The sequence below is a fragment of the Stegodyphus dumicola genome, chromosome 8 (genome assembly GCF_044657685.1).
Source record: "Stegodyphus dumicola isolate Sdum_Otavi_A_Nest chromosome 8, ASM4465768v1".
Classification (NCBI taxonomy): domain Eukaryota; kingdom Metazoa; phylum Arthropoda; class Arachnida; order Araneae; family Eresidae; genus Stegodyphus; species Stegodyphus dumicola.
Genome location: NC_140775.1, coordinates 49,700,975 through 49,723,021, shown reverse-complemented (window position 1 = coordinate 49,723,021; position 22,047 = coordinate 49,700,975). Strand labels below are relative to the sequence as shown.

At 32.8% G+C, this 22,047-nt stretch overlaps 1 protein-coding gene across 2 annotated transcripts in view; it reads left to right on the top strand.

The window, feature by feature from the left end:
- Positions 1–9,312: 9,312 nt before the first annotated feature.
- The window catches only part of LOC118201886 (transcriptional adapter 3-B-like), a 120,053-nt gene continuing 107,318 nt past the window's right edge, over positions 9,313–22,047 (top strand). The window contains exons 1-2 of one of the 2 annotated variants that reach the window (XM_035374047.2): positions 9,313–9,671; positions 21,808–21,947. In XM_035374047.2, coding sequence (XP_035229938.1) covers positions 9,449–9,671; positions 21,808–21,947 — 363 coding nt within the window. In that variant the 5' untranslated portion in view covers positions 9,313–9,448. The remainder of the gene's footprint in view (positions 9,672–21,807; positions 21,948–22,047) is intronic. The other variant, XM_085821830.1, reaches the window with a different exon arrangement.

Here is a 22,047-nt window from a genome sequence, read left to right as displayed (position 1 = left end):
TTTTGCATTTTTATTTGAAATAAAATTTTTTTTGTTTATCATATTCTATGAAATTTTATGTTGTGGATGATGTAATGAATGACGTCACCTTACTCTAAAAGTAATTGGTTTTAATATGTATAAATTTAATCTAATGTTTTAAACATATTTATGGCTGTTAAATATTAAAATACAATTTAATTTTGCATTTTTTTAAAATGATTTTATTATGTATGAATTTTTAAACAAATTTAATTCTAGGCGTGATGTAATAAGCTCTCTGATTGGTTATAGAGTATTTGTGCATTAACGAGCTGTAATCAGCTCCCTGATTGGTTACTGAAAATTTGTGCATTTCCGCGCCATTTTAAAATTTAATTCATTTCTTGGAATTCCTTCAAAGATGTCTCTCTCTAAGATGAATGTTGTTATTGGTAAGTACCAAGAATTATTGGTATCGGAATAAAAAAATTGCCCTTTGAGACCTTATTTTGGCCAGCCTGGCTTTCCTAATCAAAGATTTGTTTACAAATTGTTACAAGAGTCATAGGAAATTTATTTTAAGTTTTTGGAAGAAACCTCGCTAATTGCTTCTTCAATGAAGTGCGAGAAATGTGGTTCACAGATGAAGATGGTTAAAAGAGCCGATTCCGAGGATATCCGTATATGGTATTCTGGTCACGGTGGAAGAAATAATCGCTGTAACGGTAAAAAAAGTATTAGACATTCCTCCTTTTTTACCGGCAGTAAACTTCCAATTGCTGTCATTTTAGCTCTAGTGTACGAAATATTCATGGGTTCTTCGTACAATAGAATTCAATGTGAGCTCGGTATTTTTTCAGAAGCTGTAGCCGACTGGCGCAGTTATGTAACCGACGTTTTAATTAATTTTGTAGAAACTAAAACGGAGAAGATCGGACGGCCAGGGAAAATCGTGGAGATTGATGAGTCTAAAATCGGGAAACGAAAGTTTAACAAGGGTCGATTCGTTGAAGGGCAGTGGGTTTTTGGGGGTATAGAGCGCGAATCAGGTCGCTGTTTTTTAGTTGCTGTGCCAGACAGAACAGCGGATACTCTTCTCGCTTTAATTAAGGATTGGATCGAACCGGGAACCCAGATTATTTCGGACTGCTGGAAAGCTTATGATCGTTTGAGCGAAGAAGGTTTTAATCACTTGCAAGTTAACCATTCGCTCCATTTTGTATATCCTGAAACCGGAGCTCATACTAACACAGTTGAAAGACAATGGCGTGACTTCAAAAATTCTTTGCCGGTTTACAATCGTCGAGGAGATTTTGAAGGATACATAACCTGGTATTTGTTTAGGAAAATTTGCTCTGCATTGAATGACCATCCATATGTTAAATTTCTCGAAATTATTAGAGACATAGACTGGGAAGACTGGCATGTACTTCAGGGAGGGGCGTTTAAAGGATCTTCGGAATCTTAAAAACAATACCTATTATTGGATTTTTTTTCAAATTTTTTTGTTATTTTTAATTTTCATGATCCATTAATTTAGCTCTAAATTGCTTTATCTATTTATAATTTTTTTTTAAATTTTTTTATTCCTGCCCTTGATATTACATTTTTCAAATTTTTTTCATTGATATCTAAATTATGATTCCGATTTTTTTGTGGTACTTATCAATAAACAATAGATTAAATGATTCAAAAAAAATGTAAGTACATACTTTTCTTTTATTTTATAATTGTATACTTCAATTTTTGTTAAAAAAATTCATACACTATTTTTAAAAATTGCTGAGATAATTATTGTCACATATGTTTTAATGTTAATTATATTCTATACAACGTATTTTAAAGTATTTGAATTTAATAATATTCTAATTCTTTTAAATGTTGGATGATGGTTTTTAATTCGATATTCAATTTCAGTAATAATTTAATATAATTAAACTTTGGCACAATGTTTTTATAGCGGTGTTTTTATTCTCTTCTTTGCTATATGAAAGTAATAACCAAACCAAAACCGAAAGTAATAACCTTACTTTAGTATTTTATACTCATAGTAAATGTATTTATTTACACTTGCCTGCCATCTTAAAAAGCGGCATTTTCAACAAAAAATTAATCCATTACTTCTAACGATATTTATTTTTTTTTAAGTTTCGAATACTTTACTATGCATGAAAACAGCGTTTTTCAAGATGGCTGACGTTTGTAAAAATCGCGCCAACGTAAATCGCCAAAAATCCGTGCAACCGTCTAACAAAGTAGCACCATAATATTTAAAACACGGAATTTATGCACAATAAAACACATTATTTTTTGAATAAAATGACAACAAAGTATCGGTTACCACAAATAACTTATCTAGCAGTGGGTTTACCATAAGTTGTATTACTCGCCAAAAGAATATCGCCAAAAAATCGCCAAAATCCGTGCAACCGTCTACCAAGTAGCACCTAAATATGTTACATCAATCAATGCACATACCTTGAAATTCAAATTCTTTTCAATTTATTTACGTATAGCAAATTCTTGTAGCTTTAGGTTTAGGTTTCAGAACAATTCCACTTCTGATTTATGTTAACTTCCTTCTATAGTTAAATTAATCACTCATAAAATGGTTGTAAAAGACAAACATTTAAGATAAATCTTAATAACCTACACGTTACGAAGAACACAGAAAATATATAAATCAAATATATTCAAAACAGTTCGTTCAGTTGCGGGCCTGCCTCTACCCGAGGCTGGGTGCATTATGAATAAAGACAAAAAAGTTCTTAATAAGTCATTCTTTATTTCCATCAAAACAGTATCACTCTTCCGAGATCAGCTTTCGTTCCGTCTACAAGCAAAACATTCGAAACACTCAGCACGCAGGCTGACGTCACAAAACAGCAGCGCCTCGCGCCGGTTATTACTTCAGTTCATTTCACAACATCCTCCCCCCCTTGAGACTCAGGTTGAGTCTCAAACTCATAACAAACATTATTTAAAAGATCTAGTCTTTTTGGAGCTTTTACAAGTCGTCCAGAGGAGGAATATTGTTGCATCACCATTTTATCAGGTGCAATTCCCTTTTTTAACGTACACCCAGCATTAGAATTAGATTCCTCTGCACCCAGTTTCTTATCAGGAATTATGTTTCTATCATTGGACTGTATCTCCAGAGGAAAGATGCGTTGTATTGGTCGTATAACTATTCCATGCCGGGTCTTAAGTTTAACCGTACGAATCTTTCCATCACGTCCAGGGATCAATTCTGTAATTCGGGCTAAAGGCCAAAATAAACGTTTTCTGTTATCATCCCCCATCAGTACTATTTCTCCTACTACAGGTTCCCGAGATCGTTTTTCATTATGCTTTTGAACCAGTTGACTAAGGTATTCTTTTCTAAATCGTTGTCTCAGATCATTTAACAATTTAGTTCTATACTTTAATCTCTTATTAAGACTTGACGAATTTAATTCATCAAGATCTTCAACATTGAAATTTCTGTTCTCGACAAGAAACATGGCGGGTGTCAGAGGTACAAATTCTTGCGGATCTTCAGAAACATAAGTTAAGGGTCTAGAATTAATTATAGTTTCACAATCACAAATAATAGTATAAAGTTTTTCATATGATAACACTGATTTACCTAAAGTACGTTTCAGCAATTCTTTTACTGTACGAACCAACCTCTCCCACCAGCCACCCCACCAAGCTGCAGTAGGTGGAATAAATTTCCAGATTATCCTTTCAGTGCCTGTTTCCTTTAATACTTTAGCCCAATTTAGTTTTGATAAATCATTAGATGCACCCCGAAAATTTGTCCCGTTATCACTATAGATTATTCTAGGGCGTCCGCGCCTAGCAACAAATCGTCGAAGCGCCAGGAGAAACGCATCAGTAGAAAGAGAATTTACGAGTTCAAGGTGAATGGCACGGTACACAGCGCAGGTGAAAAGCGCGATCCACACCTTTCCTCCATTTTTTAAAAACAGCGGTCCGGCCGAATCAATCCCTATGATTTCAAATGGCGCACAATCCGTAACTCGATCTGGTGGCAGAGGTGTCGGTTCGCTTGACATAGCCTTAGTTTTAAATCTTTTACAAACGATACAGTTAAAGAGGACATTTTTAATGGCCTTTCTAGCTCTGACTATCCAAAATCTTTCTCGTAATATGCATTGCATCATCTGAAGACCAGCATGACAGTTCTTATTATGCACATTTCTGATTAATAACTTAGTGAAATCACATTTTTCTGGTAACAGTATTGGATACAGAAAAGATTCATATTCATCTCTATTTAGTATTCTCGTTTTAACTCTTAGAATACCATCATCATCAATGAGCGTTTCAATAAAATTATAAGATTTCTTATCAGTCAGATAATAATTTTGAACAAAACGAATTAAAATTTTCTCAGAATTTTCAATTTCATACTGTGAAAATTCAATGTTTCCATTCTTTTCAGAACCACCTTTACAATTCTAAATATCCATGCAAATACTCTAATCATTTTATCATAATTGGATACACTGATTCGATGCCAAGGGGGTGCGTCTTTTGATAGATCAATATTCACTCTTTTTATCTTTTTTCTCTCCAATTCTACTTCTTCATGCAAATAAATAATCTCACCAGTGGGCCAGTTTTCAGGGCCTTCTCGCAACCACAAGGGGCCTTCCCACCATCTAGACCGAAGCATTTGCTTCGCAAAACATCCGCGCGACAACAAGTCGGCAATATTTAGTTTCCCTGGGATATGTCTCCATGAATGACCTCGCGTCAACTCTCGAATCTCTTTAACCCTATTTTCGACGAAAACGGACCAATTTCCTTGCTCTGTTATCCACCAAAGGGCAGTGGTTGAATCAGACCAGAAGGTAACTTTTAAATCTGGCAAACTGAGAGCTTTGATATTAGAATTTACAAGTCTAGAACCTATACAACAGGCCATTAATTCTAAGCGAGGAATGCTTAAAGATTTCAAAGGTGATACTCTAGACTTCGCCCGTACGAGATTTATTTTTACTTCAGAATTAAATACTGATCGAACAAAGACGCACGCTGCATACGCCCCCTTGCAAGCATCCACAAATACATGTAGTTCAGACGTGTCATTGATAAACAAGTATCGAGGCAAAGTAACATCTTTCAAAACATTAAGTTCTTTAAACCAGTTCAAAAATATATTTACATCATTCGGAGACAATTCATCATCCCATGCAATTTTCACTTTCCACAATTTTTGCAACAACAGTTTTGGAAGCAATGTAGTTGGCGTTAATAAACCAATAGGATCAAAAATTGTCCTCTTTGTGATTTTCGTATCACAGGTCAATGTATCTGTGTCTGTGCAGCACCTCAGCGTATCATTATCCAAATTCCAAACTACCCCCAAAACGGAAGTATCCCCTGAATGTTTGTCAACATTTGTACCAGCCACATTGCTTTCAAAACCGCGCAAGTTAAAACATCCATTTGACATGATTAATTTGGAATGTTCAATAAACGTAAACTGTTCATCAATACTAAAAACACTAGATAAACAATTATCCACATAAAATGACGATTTCAATATTTGAGCAACTTCACTATATTGACGTGGACAGTTTTCTAACAGATGCATTATAGATGCGTTCAACAAGTAGGGGCTCGAAGAAACTCCAAACACAACTCTGCAATGCCTATAAATTAATTGCTCTTCATTGCATGGGAAAAAAAAAATCTGAGAAAATCTCTATCTTTAGATGCGACGGATAACATTAAAAAAGCCTTTTCAATATCAGCACTAATACCAATCGGATACATTCTAAAACGATCTATAATATCAGGTATTAATTCAATAAGATTTATTCCTTTACACAAACATTCGTTCAAAGAGAGTTTCCCTTTCTCAGGTGCAGAAGCGTGAAAAACAGGACGAATTTTCGTGGTTTCACTTCCTAATTTGATTACAGGCCTGTGCGGCAAATAATGACATTCATTATTCAATTCGTTTTCTGGTACGCGTTCAATAATATTCAACCTTTCCCATTCCTTGAACACATTTTGATAATCATCGAAAAATTTACTACATCTGACTTTATAGATCATCTTTTGATACCTTTTCCAGGATAATTCTTTATTATAGGTTAAATGTGTCGTATCACATTTCCACGGAAGTTCTACTTCATATCTTCCATCTGGAAAAATTTTCATTTTGTTCTCAAATTCAGATAAATTAAAACTTTCATTCATTTTAACAGTTTCGTTTGGAGCGCATATTCCTATTTTTTCAAGTTCCCATAACTCATTCAGATGACTTCTCCTGACATGCATTGAAAATGTTTTCAAAATATTATCCTTTTCACCCGAATTTCGTTTGCCAAATACCGTCCACCCAAGTTTTGTTTCGACAGCCGTTACCCCGGACTGTAATTCAATAGAATTTCCCGTCAGTAATTTTCCTATAACATCTGCTCCGATTAAAAGGTTAATTTCAATTTCCTTTCGCAATGGATCAGAAAATTCGATTTATTTTTCTTTTAATTCATTCAAAATTTCTAAGGTTAAAAAATTTATCTTTAACCTTAGGAATGAAACCGCAAATCTTTTTTTCCGATAATGCCTCAAAACTACATGCGAATGTTCCTTTTAAATTGCTGACCTCGACCGAAAACACTTCATGCTGTTTAGGTTTCGTTTCGTCCCCCCCCAAACAGTGCATGTATAACTGTCTCCTCCCGAAGTGGAGATGCTTTAAGCTGACTCATCATATTTTCACTAACGTAGCTACTTTGGCTTCCGCTATCAATTATGCAGCGAATAATTTTCTCGAGATCTTGACACCGAATTCGAACGCAAAGCGTTTGCAAAAATACAGTTTCGCTTCTGCTACAGTTAGAAAGAGAACTCTCTTTTGAAACATTTATCTGATCATTATTTTTTAGCTTTTGATTACACATTACATCAAAATGATTACAACTTTTGCAAATAGAACAACTTAACTTACCTTTGAAAGGACAAAATTTACTAATGTGACTCGCTCTTTTCAGACAAGAAAAACAAGCACCTTTTTTCAACAACAATTGTTGTTTTTCAGCTAAAGTCATTTTTTTGCAGAGTAACATTTTTCACTAAAATGTTTCTTTTCACAAAAATTACAGTTCAGAACACTCTTACCTGAATTCTCAAGACTTACTAGAGCTGATGCTGTTACGGGATCATTTTGCTTTACCTGTTCGTGGTTAAAATCTTTCTTCCGATGGTTCTGTTGGGAAGCGAAACCAGTTCTTGCGAGGAGAACCATCTCTTCCCCCTTAACTTCCTGTTTTAAGAAATTCATTAAATATTTCAAAGATCGATTCCCTTTAGTTTCAATGGAGTCGTGATTTCTGCTTCTTTCCCATGCCATCAATACTTCTTCTGGTAAGCAACTTTCCACTAAGGGAGTCAAAAAATCCCCATATTTTTCTTGGGTTCTCCCCAAACTTTCCAACGCTCGATATTTTCCTTCTAGTTCATGATACAGGGAGGGTAGATCCGTTTTTGCTCTTCCGGTTACAGCGTTCTTCATCACTAGGCTTGACAAGTCTCTCACATAGATTTGCACAAGTAAATCTTCGCGTCCAAAGCGCTCTCTTAGTTGTTCGATGGCTTTAGGATAATTATCTGCCGTTGCTAAGGACTAAGCGTTCTGCTTTCGATTTGGGTTCCATAGCCTGCAACAGATACTGAATTTTATCTTCATCCGCGATACTTCTGTCGTCGTGGATTTTCTGGAACTGACTCCAAAAAGTCAGGTAATCTTTAGCTTCACCACTGAATTTTTTAAGCTCAATTTTAGGCAATTTAAATTTCCTAGATTCGGAATTATTTGAAAGAGAGGAGGCTTGTATTTCCGCATCTATTTGAGCACACTGTTCTAGAAACTTATCTCGATAATTCTCCGCTTCTTGAAAATCATCACTAAATAATTTTTCTCCATCTTCAGTCTGCAAAATCTGCTGCGATAAAGCACTCTGGCATACATCAAGTCTCTGGAATTTATCACAAAGTTGACACTTCAAAATCGAAAGTATTTTTAAATATCTTACTTCTTTAGTTAATTCACTTTCGGTTTTTCTTGAGGTTTGCGAAAACGCAATTCTAAGTCCTTTTCTTTGGGCCTTTAAAACGATCAAATCCATCTTCAAAGTATATTCAAAATCGAAATTCAATATCAAAAATTCAATCGGAAAATTCTAATTCAAAGCACCCGGTCCCACCGAGGGTACCACTATGTTACGAAGAACACAGAAAATATATAAATCAAATATATTCAAAACAGTTCGTTCAGTTGCGGGCCTGCCTCTACCCGAGGCTGGGTGCATTATGAATAAAGACAAAAAGTTCTTAATAAGTCATTCTTTATTTCCATCAAAACAGTATCACTCTTCCGAGATCAGCTTTCGTTCCGTCTACAAGCAAAACATTCGAAACACTCAGCACGCAGGCTGACGTCACAAAACAGCAGCGCCTCGCGCCGGTTATTACTTCAGTTCATTTCACAACAGTATTCGTAAACGTACATAACATAACAAACGTACTTATTGCATCGTATCATTAAACATTTCTACCGTACATCATCTGAATATCTTTTTTAAACTATAAAATAGAACGACATCCAGAAATTAGCTGTTGCCATTTCTCAATAGATATTTTGTCTAATAACAACAAATAATTTACAATCGTGCTTACAATATATATATATTTGTGTGTGTGTGTGTGCGTTTGTGGTCTTGTATTGTGTATGGTTCTATGTTCTTTGTCTGCTGCTGTTTTTTGAAAAAGGTATGAAAATGTTTTGAACGAAAATAGCATTAGTTTAGTTAAATTAATATATACTTTTGTCTGATGTTATGGGTCTTTTGGTGTTGCGTCTCAGGATGCAAGCATACATTACTTTTTATTCCATGCCAAATACCTTGATACGAAGCATTTTAACACTGTCAATTTTTTCCCCCAGTATCACATCTTTTCAGCATAACCAAACACACTCACTACACACACACCTGTGAGTCACTATTTATTGTAAATGAAGACAACTTCTTGTCTTTTTTACTACACTCATGGACACAAACGTATTTTAGGACATTTTCTACTTCTTTTCCTTTTCTTTCTATAGGCCCCCTTCCCCCCCCTCTATTAATATTTGGGTCATTTATTTGAAATTTTATTTTGTCCCGTATTTTCTGCCTGACCTTTCGAACTCGTACAAAATGTACGAAGTTCCTTTTTACTCTCCTCTGAAATACAAAATTGTCCTCTTTCCTTCGCACCTAGCTTGATTTTTCGCAAACCGGGGCCAAAAGACTTATGCAAAACAAGACGTCTGTCTATTTTGTCTGTCTGTCAGGTTTATGCCTTTGATGCCTGTAGTGAACGTAAAGCATAAGCATAAGAGCTTAGATTATTTTGTCGCTCCGAGTAATGAATTTTTGATGTGAACTTTTTCGAAAATTCTTGGCTTATTTTTAAAATCAAGATGCGGAGGAAGATACGCGAAGGGAATAGTAGAGGAAAAATACAAAGAATTTCGAAGAGTAAAATAAGTAATAATGGAGAAACTCAACACAAAATTAATGAAGAAACTAAAGGCAAGTTTATTGCAAGAACTGTAGATAAAGGACATGATTATGAAGATAAAACGTGGGACATTAAAAATGGTGTATCTGACTGGATGGCAAAGTTTCCATATTATACTTCAGGTAATGGACTTAGCTTCTTTAAGAATTTTTTTTTATAAGTGTATTAAATAAGATGACGTGTTGGAACGTCATAGTAACTCTAAGAAGTAAAAGATAATTAGCTCTAGTTATTCTTGATTATGAAGAAGTGCATTTTGAAAATAGCAGAATAAGAATTATTATCAATATAATACCTAAACTTTATAAAATGTTGTATTATATATATGCTTTAAATTATTTTACATATCTGTGGTTATTCATGGAAGTTCATAAATTTTTATGCAGGAGCTGTATTTGTAACTTATTAATTTGAAGTATGGTAAATTCATGTATGGATGAAGCAAATTAATACAATTTTGGTGGTTCATGACATTTTTAAGCTTGAAAATTAATCATTTAATTTTGAAATACCATTTTTGTGTATGAAGAAGTAATTAAGAAAGAATAAGTTGCTGAGGGTCAGGTGCAGATACTTTCATTAATTTCAATACAGATACATTTTTAAGTTAAGTTGAAGTTTGGAACTTTAGAAAAGTTACAAGGAAAACATTACATAAAGTTTCTATGCCAAATTTTTGGTAATCATTTAAATGTCTTAAATTTCTGTTTATGTATTATTTCTTCTAATCACAAAAGCAGATATATGCAGAAATTCTGGTATATATATATATATATATATATATATATAACGAGCTCCAATATTTTACAGATCTCTTATTTAGTGAGTAGTATATAAAATACTTATTAACTTTTTAATAGTAAAATTTTAATGCTTTATTGTAATATATATTATTTTAAAATATAATAGGTAAATTAAATAAAAGAATTTGGTAAATGTAAATATCACAAAAATTGTCGATAACAGTACAAAGCTGGTTATCTCATAAATAAACTTGTTTGGAAGTAGCACCCATTCTTCTAGCATTCCCCTTGTTTCCTTTCATTAGTGTTTACACACTGCACATTGTAGTATTGCTCTCACTGTAATAATAATTAATTTTAATCTTTTAAAATTCATCAAAAGTTATTTTGGATAATTATTGAATTATTAGTCATAAAGTAATCACCATCATTTAAAATTCTTCATGCTGGCCATAAATTGGTATCATTTATCTGCATTGACACACACATGATCAGACTGTATCCTGGTGCTTGCATTACATACTTAGTTAGTTCACCTAAGTGATTTCCAAATGTTCTGAAAAGTGTAAACGAAGGTATTATTTTTGATTAAATTTGGAACCATCTGAGGTATTACTGTTATTACTTTTTTTTTTTTTTTTTCTGTTAACGTTATTTAGACACATTTCTGTGAATATTTTGTGATATTTAACTTTTACAGCAGATGTATTCTTATCCCTTTAACATACTGGAAGATACATTGGTTGATCTTTACATTACGGTAACTGGTAGTTTGGCGACATTTTGGAGACGATAAAGGTTACTACCTGGGACTTTGGTAATAATGTGAGCAGTACTGAGTTCCGATTACGCATTATTTTGTGTGGGGGAAATGAGAGATCATGGGATATGTCATGTGATATTAATGGACGAATTACGGTTCTTTAATCGGAAGAGATCATGGGATATGTCATGTGATTTTAATGGACGAATTACTGTTCTTTAATGGGAAAAAATCTGGGAATTTTGTATTTGGCTTTATTCTGTGTTGTGTGAAATAGTGTTTGTGAATTTTTGGATCCCATGGCCGTAAGTAAAGTGAATTCGAAATGGGTATTTAGTGGTATTGAAAAGGATAGTAAGAAATGTTTTTTAAGGTTGTGTGAGAGAGAAATAAACATGTTTTATTATGTTATTTATTTTACGTGGTATCTTGCTTTGAAAGATAAGTATGATTTTAAAGATTCTGAAAGAGAATGAAGAAAAGTGTATCCGCCACGTAATGAAGATTCTGAAGGAGATTAGGTAAGTTAGTATTTTTAATTATTTTTATGCATTGTTGGAAATGTAAGGTGGAAAGGAATTTGGTATTATTGGGAAAATTGTTATTAGCAATGATTTAGTTTAAAGTAATTAGGATTGTAAGGTAATTTTTATTAATTGAATGTATGTGCTCATGTATATTTTAAATGGTGTTTTTGAATTTAATTATATTTTAATGAAATGATAGTTATTTTGTGAATTTTATACTTGTAGGAATTTGGTGTATGTTTAAGTTGAAATAAATGTGCATGGAAATAATTTAAATATTTGATAATAAATATTTGTAATGCTTCATGTATGAATTCGTTGGTGACGTGTATAATGTAATAGATGATTTAGAGGTAAAAGTTTTTGGATATTTTATTTATTTTATATGTGGAAATGTTCATATTTGTAAAGGGTAAATACTTTTTCGCGATCATGTAATTTCATATATGTTCTTTTTACCGGGTTTAAAGATTGAGAAAATTGTCATGTATTTTCGTGAAATTTTTTTAATTTATGAGATAAAAGCAGTGTACATGGATATAGTTAAGAGTGTGTGCAATGCCATTTTTGTGCAATTCTGGGATGTTTTTTTAAGTAAAAATAAGTCGACGTGTACATGGTTCAGTGATATTTTAATGAAATGATAGTTATTTTGTGAATTTTATGCTTGTAGGAATTTGGTTTACGTTTAAGTTGAAATAAACGTGCATGGAAATAATTTAAATATTTGATACTAAATATTTGTAATGCTTCATGTATGAATTCGTTGGTGACGTGTATAATGTAATAGATGATTTAGAGGTAAAAGTTTTTGGATATTTTATTTATTTTATATGTGGAAATGTTCATATTTGTAAAGGGTAAATACTTTTTCGCGATCAGGTAATTTCATATATGTTCTTTTTACCGGGTTTAAAGATTGAGAAAATTGTCATGTATTTTCGTGAAATTTTTCGAATTTATGAGAAAAAAGCAGTGTACATGGATATAGTGAAGAGTGTGCGCAATGCCATTTTTGTGCAATTCTGGGATGTTTTTTTAAGTAAAAATAAGTCGGCATGTACATGGTTTATGTGTATGTGTTATTTTGAAAAACGCGTAAGGTGTATGGTATTGTGCACTTTTTCCGAATTTTGCAGTGAACATTTGTCATGATTAAGCAGTTTTGTTTGATAAAATTTCTAGCATAAGTGTAATTCGGCTAGTAGATTGTTGGAAGAAGTGTTCAGTAGATAAGAAGAAAAGAAACATGTCTTTACTTCGTGAAGACAAAATGGCGGCGGGGGAAAAAAAAATAGAGGGTTGCTGTAGGGGAGTTGGTCGTCAAATTTTCGCCAAAAAATCGCCAAGTTACCGTAATGTAAAGATCAACTGATACATTTAATTCAAATAACTTCTCTTTTTTTTTCAGTCTGATTTCCAGCACTCATTTTTAGATGTCTATTCTTTGTTTATCTATTTCTTTTATCCAAAGCCTCTGATTATCACCATAATTACACCAGAACCCACCAAGTTTTCCACATTTAAAGAACAGATTTAAGTTTTCCACTCCAGGACCAAACTAGTTTTAATATACTCTTCTATGAGTACATGAGATACACATGTATGAACATTCCTTTAATTACCATAATAAATTCATTGCATACATGTATAAATCTCATATTGCCGTATCTGTTTTCTCATTTATGATGTTATTTCATTTATTTCTTTAAATATTCATTTTTAATTTATTAATTATAACTTTAGGCCATTTATTCAATGAAAATCCTAATTTTTTTTCATTTTGATCTTTCAAGTGGACAATAAGCGGTCAATCACAACAGTTACACTATTAGTTTGTCATAATTAAAAGTCAACTACTAATATAGAAAAAAAAAAAAAAAAAAAAAAAATTGTTCTTTAGTCTAGCTGAGAATGTGGAGAGAAATGAAAAAATCAAGTGATTAGACCTGTAACCATTGAACATCAACATTGTAGTTCAGTATGAAATCTGGAATGATCTAATATCCAAACTATAAGCAGTTTTTTTTTTTTTTTTCTGTGTCTTTCATATTATGCCAGTCATGGAAAATTGTCACCAAGCAGTGTGATTTAGTGCCACTTATGGAGAAGCATAACATTACAACATGCTGATAACATCTGTGTTTTTGTTTGATGTAATCCAGATCGATTATGGTTATGCTGCCTTTTTTTTATTTTTGTGACTAAAGATATAAATTGATTGTTATTGCTGTATTTTTTATTTGCTTTTTGAAGAAAAAAAGTGAGTTCCAGGGATGTAGAATTAAATTGGTAGAGTCCTAGGAGAGCTCACACCATTGACGAAAAAATGGGAAAGTGCAGAATCACCCACTGCTTCGCCCGTTTCTCAAAATCGCTAACTTGAAAATAACAAGTAAAAAATTGCACAAACTTGGCATTGCACACTCCCTTGACTTTGTCCATTTACACATTGATATGCGCCATATATGTGGGTGCGCCAAGGGTGTGGGCTCTGCTAGGACTCAACCAATACATTTGTTACTTTATTCCCATTTGACGTTGGAGAACTGAAAAAGAATTTAAAAATATGCTACAACAGAAACGAGCCAAAAGATGTGAAAGGAGCAGTGAGAAAAGGGAATGGCAATTTCATCTGTAAAAATTCGCTTACAAGCAAAATTTATAGCAAATCAAATAAACGTAAATTATTTCAAAGGAGGGCCTAGCTGGTGTAGCAGATTTATGAAAAGAAACAATATTTCTGTGCGTACTAGAACAACAGTCGGGCAACAATTACCAATGGACTGCCAGAATAAAAAGGCATCTTTTCTAAAATATGCGACAGATATTGACAAAAAAAAAAAAAAAACTTCTTCGGTCACAGATAATAAATATGGATGAAACGTCGTTAGCTTTCAACTTTCCTGCAAACAGAACTGTTGATGAAACTTTTGCAAGAACTGTATCTGTGCTTACGACGGGGCATGAAAGAAAGTCATTTACATGTGTGTTAGCTTGTGTCACAAATGATGACGAGATAAAGCCGATGATAATTTTTAAATGAAAGAATATTCCGAAGGGAGATTTTCCAAATGACGTAATTTTTGTGCAAACGAGAACAGCTGGATGTGCGAAACAATCATGCATGAGTGGCTACAAAAAGTTTGGCAGTGTCGTAAGGGATCTTTTTTCCAACCAAAAGGGTTATTGATAATGGATTCCATGCGTGCTCATTTACTTGAGTCAGTGAAAACCAGATGTCAAAAATTGTCTATGACCGTAGCAATAATTTCTGATGGGTTGACGAAAATCTTACAACCATTAGATTTGTCAGGTAATAAATCTTTCAAAGCTGAAGTGCGAAAGCGGTGGGAGTGTTGGATGAGTGAAGGGTTGCATACGTATACCAAAAGCGGTAAAATGCATAGAGCATCTTATGAAGAAGTTGCAAAGTGGAAATCAGTAAAAACATCGTCAATAATAGCAGGGTTCAAAGAAGCTGAAATTATATCCTTAGATAAAGAGACTGTAAACCAAGAGGATGAATCTGATGATCTGGAAGACTTGGACTTAGATCAAGATTTACTAAATCTTTTTAATTCAGATAGTGAAGAATCAGATTTTGATGGCTTCATATGATGTATAGTTTTCTGTACTTCCTTTTGTAAGTAAAATTTAAAATTTCCTTTTGTTATCCAAATTTAATATTTCGTTGTTGCAACATTTTTTATAATATAGTCTGAGTATTACAAATATGGACTTCTTTAGTGGGTAAATATAAGTATATACATGAACATAAATATATTTTAAACATTTCTTACCTTTAATTTATTTTTGAGTTATGGTTTCATTTCATGCATTTTTCTTAACTGATATGTCATATATCAGGACTTAGGTTGAGTTTTTGCATCTATATGGCCCACGACGATGTCACATGCAATTTAACCCCTTAACTGCCGCGGGTGTATATATACGCCTTGCTCAGCCGATGCGTTAACTGCCCCCCAGATGCGCAGCCGATGCGTTAACTTTGCGAATAATTTTAGGTGTAGCAGCGCAAAGCAAATGATAGCAGTTTGGAAGGACGTATATATACGCCTGGGGCAGTTAACGCATCGGCTGAGCAAGGCGTATATATACGCCCATGGCAGTTAAGGGGTTAATCTATTACGGCGTTTATGCTGATGCAATGTTTCCATGTAATTTAAATTTTTTTCACGCCAGTCTTCTCGAGAGCGGCATTTACGCTGATGCGGCCTTTCTTCCTTAAATTACGGTACTTAATGTTTGATTCATGTACAGTGGATATTTTTTTGTAATGAAGTATGTTGGGGGTCATAATCTTAATTTCACTTCAGTATTAATACACATGCATGTTGAAGAAACATTCATTTTTTAGCATAAATCCATAGTGTCAATAATTTGGTTTTCTAGTAGCCTTTTTGCTTAGCATATATCTCAAACCAAAATAATTTACCGAAGTTCATAACTCTGATTTTACATTTGTGAATAACTTACATCCCTGATGCCAACTTGGCAAATAATTTATTACTTTTTGCTTTCATCACCACATGATTATTAGCTTATAGCAGCTTGAGAAATGAATCACACTGGGATGTGTAAAGCAATTTTGTTTTTTTTAAATGTTAGTAATTAAATGCCAAACACCATGATAACCTTATATGTTGACAATTACAGACAGATTTCTTGGTGACAACTAAAGATTTCAGGTAACTGCACTGCAAAGTGTTAAGTGTGTTAATGAGGAAAAATTTATTTTCATATGCAAAAAATTGATTTTGTGAATATTTATAGGCCAAAGATTACATTTAATGGTGTATGAGTTAAGGACAACAGATTTGTTGTTCACATAAGTATATGTGGAACTTTATTTATTTGAGACTTTAAAGCCTTAGATATGCAGGAAATAGACATAAATATACAGGGTGTTTGGGATATATTTGACAGTTTCATAAGGAAAAAGAAAATCCGCTTTGTATCTATTAAATTTAATGGATTGAAAAAAAAAAAAAAAAAAAAAAAAAAAATACAGGCAGAGTAAATTACAATACTATCAACAAGATTCACTGAAAATAACCACCATTAGCATTGAACACAGCTTCAATCCTGCTTCGAAACCTCGAACAAGCTGATGCTACAGTCTCCCTGTGAAGGGCCTTAAAAACTGTTTTAATTTTATCCATTAACTGGGCTTTTGTATTACTGGAAGTGCTATTGGTGTCTTTTTCAACTGTGCCCCATATAAAATAATCCATGGGAGTAAGGTCTGGGGAATTTGGAGGCCAAAAATTTGGACTGGTGAAGTCGTAGAAATTTTCAGACAACCATTTTTGACTTTTCCCAGAGGTGTGGCATGGGGCCGAATCCTGCTGCCATACATACGGCCTACCTTTGGCTACCCTTGTTAACCAGGGCTTGACTACATTTTTAAAGCCCAAATTCCAATGCCAGGGTTCTTCAACACCTGTTCCTGCAAATTTGCAAGAAATTCTGCTGTATGAACATAATCAGATCGTCTGCTAGGGATCTTTCTTCTTGCTACATCCTCGTAGTCACCATTGCAAGTCTCTAGTTCATGCCTGATTGTTTTTACTGCAAGGGAGCATTGGGCAGCAGTCATAATATCCGTATTTTGATGGTCGGCACGAATCATCATGATGTAAGTAATTCTCTTCCATGATTCAGGTGGGTTCCAGTCATTCATTCTTTCTGACATCTTGTATATGAATGAAAAAGGGTCCAAACTTTTAAATGATGAGTAGTGTGTGTCAATACCTCCAACCTACGGAAAAATATAATCAATTACAGTCAAAAGTTTACTTTATTAAACATTTCTTTTAACGCGCGGATGCGTAAAGCATATCTTACGCATAGCCGAAATTAGAAAATTGCAACCAGAAAACTATTTGATTTGTATTCGTGATATTTATAATGACGAGAAATTTGATTTAAATCATATCAAAGACGGAGTACATCGAAATTAAATACTACATTTAGTAAGGAATTATAAGCCGAATAAAATAAAAACAACTGCCCTGAAGATAACGATAGTATTGACAAATCAACTTCCAGTTCATTGCGCGCCGCGACGTCCCCCCCCTCGCGCAGAGCAGCGTGAAATTGATAAACAGATTTCGGAAGGGTTAGATAAACAAAGAATATGCCTTTATCCATTTTTTTCTAGCAATTCGTTTTTTGTTTGATGGACATCGAAACATACTTTCGTTTTGTAGATCCTTTGGGAGCTCCAGCATCGGAAATTCTATTTGACATAATCGAAAGTTCAAGCTTACTTTTATAAAATTGCTCTTACAGTCTGCAAAAAATAATAAGCCAGATCCAATTTGAAGATTAAGGAACAATGCAATCATCAACATTAACTGAAATAGATAATTAGATAATTTTAGCTTATACCGTCCGTTATATATTAAACGCGCACGCAAAAACGTATTCTGCACTTGCGCAGACGCATATGCGCAGTCGTTAATGTCTTGCGCGCACGAGTAAAATGCCTATGCGCATGCGCAGAAAGATTTTAGCTTTGAGGTCCGGATTATGGGTGTCCGAATTAACGACTTTTGACTGTATAAATATGTCAAATTTATCCCGAACATCCTGTAATAAATAATTAAACTGGTATAATGCAGACTTAAATTCTGCAGCCTACTATAAAAGCAAGACAAAAATTAGTGGAAATAATGATAACCGTAAATTTCAAGGTGTTTCAGATGTTGCAAACAAAAAGCAAAATTTTCTAATTAATTGAACTTTTGAAGAAGTGTGGGAAAACTCGTAATTAATGGGGATGATATAGCATAAGTTTTTCATTGTTTCAGTTGTTTCAAACTTCAGTTGACAGTTTAATAGGAATCTCAATTCAGTAGTTACAAGATTTGAATGATGGAACCTTGTAACTGAACAAGAAATTATGGCTATCTACAAAGTAAGGGGAAGAGTTAGCATAAAAAAGGAATCAACTTGTACTTGAAAGAAACATTTAATAAAGCGAAAAATTTTTGACCCCCCCGTGTTTTAAATTTTGTTCCTTTAATGTCATAAATGCTTCATTATTTCATAAACAACTACAGTCAAAAGTCGTTATTCCGGACTCGTCGGGACTTCGGCGATTCCGGATTATAGATCATCAGTTTAAATCTGGTAAGATGGCATGCAGAAATTATAAAATTAAAAATATGAAACCGTAATTTATGAAATAAAGAACATTTATTATCTAAAGGATATCAAAATTTACAAAAAAAAAAAAAAAAAAAAAAAAGCTTAATATTTATTTGTTTACTTTATTAAACATTTCTTTCAATGTAAGTTGTTTAAATTGCTTCGTTTTATGTGATAATACTTTCTCTTTAATTCTATAAACAGACATAATTTCTTCTTCAGTTACAAAGTTCCGCTGTTCAAGTCCTATAATTGCTGTGTCGAGAATACCGACTAATTTGTTAATCGAAATTTTTTCGTTTTCAATAACCTCTGTGTCACTTTCTTCGCTATCGAAAGCGAATTATAATGACGAGGAATTTGATTTAAATCATATCAAAGACGGAGTACATCGAGATGAAATACTACATTTAGTAAGGAATTATAAGCCAAATAAAATAAAAACATCTGCCCTGAAAATAAGGATAGTGTTGACAGATCAACTTCCAATTTATTGCTCACCATGACGTTTCCCTCCCCAACCCGCCATAGAGCAGCGTGAAATTGATAAACAGATTTCGGAATGCTTAGAGAAACAAAGGATACGCCTTTATCCATTTTTTGCAGCAATTCCACTTTTTGTTTGATGGACATCGAAACATACTTTCGCTTTGTAGATCCTTTGAAATTCTATTTGAATCGAAAGTTCAAGCTTACTTTTATAAAATTGCTCTAACAGTCTGCAAAAAATAATAAGCCGGATCCAATTCGAAGATTAATGAAAAACGCAATCTGCAACATTAACATCAATGTGAAATTGGATTAAGGAACAACGCAATCTGCAACATTAACTGGAATAGATAATTAGATAATTTTAGCTTATATCGTCCATTTTACATTAAAAGCGAATGCGCACACGCTTATGTGCAACTGTAAAGGTCAACGCGATGCATGCGCAGAAAGTTTGTAGCTTTGTGGTCATTCCGGATTATGGGTGTCCGAATTAACGACTTTTGAATGTATTTCATAATTTTAATTTTGTAATTTCTATACCTCATCTTACTAGATTTAAACTGATGATCGAAAATCTATAAAATTCTGGAATCGGCAAAGTTGTGATGAATCTGGATCTCGGACTTTATACTGTATTCTCTTAATTGAAAAACTGGAAATAAATTGAAGATACTACAACCAATTAATGCCCCAGAAATAGGATTTAAATTGCTGACTTAATTCATAATAAGTTAATACCTTAAATTTTTAATTTTTTCCAAGTTTGGGTGAATAGTAGAGTAAAAGCTTGGGAAGTGCCGAATTCTGGATACATGAAAATTCCTGTTAATTGAGTATATAAAAAACAAAGGGGAAAAAAAATTCTTATCTAAATTTATAAAGAGTAATTTTATTCATTATCAACTTGATTGTCAAAGCTATTATTTAAATTATGTGAGATTTTGAAAGGAAAAAGGATACTTCAGGTATAAATACCAAACTAAAATACCATATTTGCTTATAAAATTTGGTTCAATGTGAAATTGGGTGAATATCTCACCAAATTTGGGCCAGTAATTTTGGCAGAAGTTTGAAGGGACATATCGCTTTTTATTTAGTTAGATAATCAACATATACAGCTTACTGACATTACATATTAAAAGCTTAAATCACTTAATATAATTTTTCATGTTGCACAGACGTGTATCTATATTCACATAAGTCGCACTTTTCTTGCTCGATGCGAGATTTGGTAATTTTGAAAACACTCTACTGTATGCTGTTCACTTGAAGACAGTTGCAAAATTTTAATGATTTTTTCAATTGAAAGTTTTTAAATTGTAATTGAAAGATAGATAAATAGTAGTTAACCATTTTTTTATACAAAAATTAAACCCACTTAGTGAGAATTAATTGAATGTACATCAATGTAAATTGTTAAATCACTCTTATACATTATTAGTATCATTGTCTGAGGGCAGTTTTATTGATTCAGATCATAATCCTGTTTGGGGTTTATAACAGAGTTACAAATCTCTTGTGTGTTTAACGTTATGCTTAAAAAAAAAAAAAAAAAAAAAAAAAAAAGGTTAATCTTCGGATTATGGTAACTTGGTGAAAATTTGGCCACCAACCCTGCTACAGCAACCTGCTAGTTTTTTTGGACGCCATTTTGTTTTCACAAAGTAAAGGCATTTTTTTCTTTTTTTTACTCAAAATGTTTTTCCAACAATCTGCTAGCTGAATTACGCTTATGCTAGAACTTTTATGGAACAAAAGTGCTTAATCATGATGAAGATTAGGTGCGAAATTGGGAGAAAGTGCAGAATCGCCCGCTGCTTGCCGCGTTTTTAAAAATTGCACATACACGGTATCCATGTACACGTCGACAACCTATTTTCACTTAAAAAAAATCCCAGAATTGCACAAAAATGGCATTGCGTACACTCTTGACTTTATCCGTGTACACTGCTGAAGTCCTAGCTAGTAACCTTTATCGCCTTACCAAAATGTCGCCAAACTACCTGTTACCATATTCCAAAGATTAGCCAAAAAAGTTTCTAAAATTCAAAATTGTTTTGGTTATTTGAGCTTTCTAGTTAGGTTGAATGCGAAATAATTGGTCTTTTAATGTATAATTTATTTTTGAAATCATATAAAATTTTTTTATGATTTTAATTTTAATATTAAAATTTTTTTAAAAATTGTCTTGTGTAACTATTCAAGCATGAAATGTGGTTTGAATATTTTATGTTTAAAGTTAGTAGATTTTTTTACACAATCAGCTTAACAGTTTGATTAAAATAAAATATGTTCTGTATTTATTTGTTGTAGAATTTATTTTTAAATCATTGTTACAATTAAAATGTAAATTATAACCAAACAGTGTTTTTTAATGAAAAAATTATTTTGGGAGCTCATATCTCCATTTTTATTGAATATCTTTATAAATTTTTATAACTGTTATCATTTTTATTGCTTGCTTTAAGTTTTATATTGAGTAATTTCCTTTCATATATTAGTTTTTGAAATTGTTCTTTTTGAGTTTAATGATATAACATGCCATATTTTTCAGTGATTGCGGATGATAAACTTGATCTTTTGTCCATCCTTGATCCTTTGAAAAATGAGTTGAAACAACTTTTAGTTTATTCTGTGAAAAAACAAGAGCTTCTTCGAGAAGAATCAAGTTTTTCAGATACAATGAAGTCTAAAGTACTATTTTGTATTATTCAATATCATTTTCTTTTTATTTGAATACTTAGTATATTATGTTTTGTATAGTTACTATTATATTATATTTGATTTGTACTTT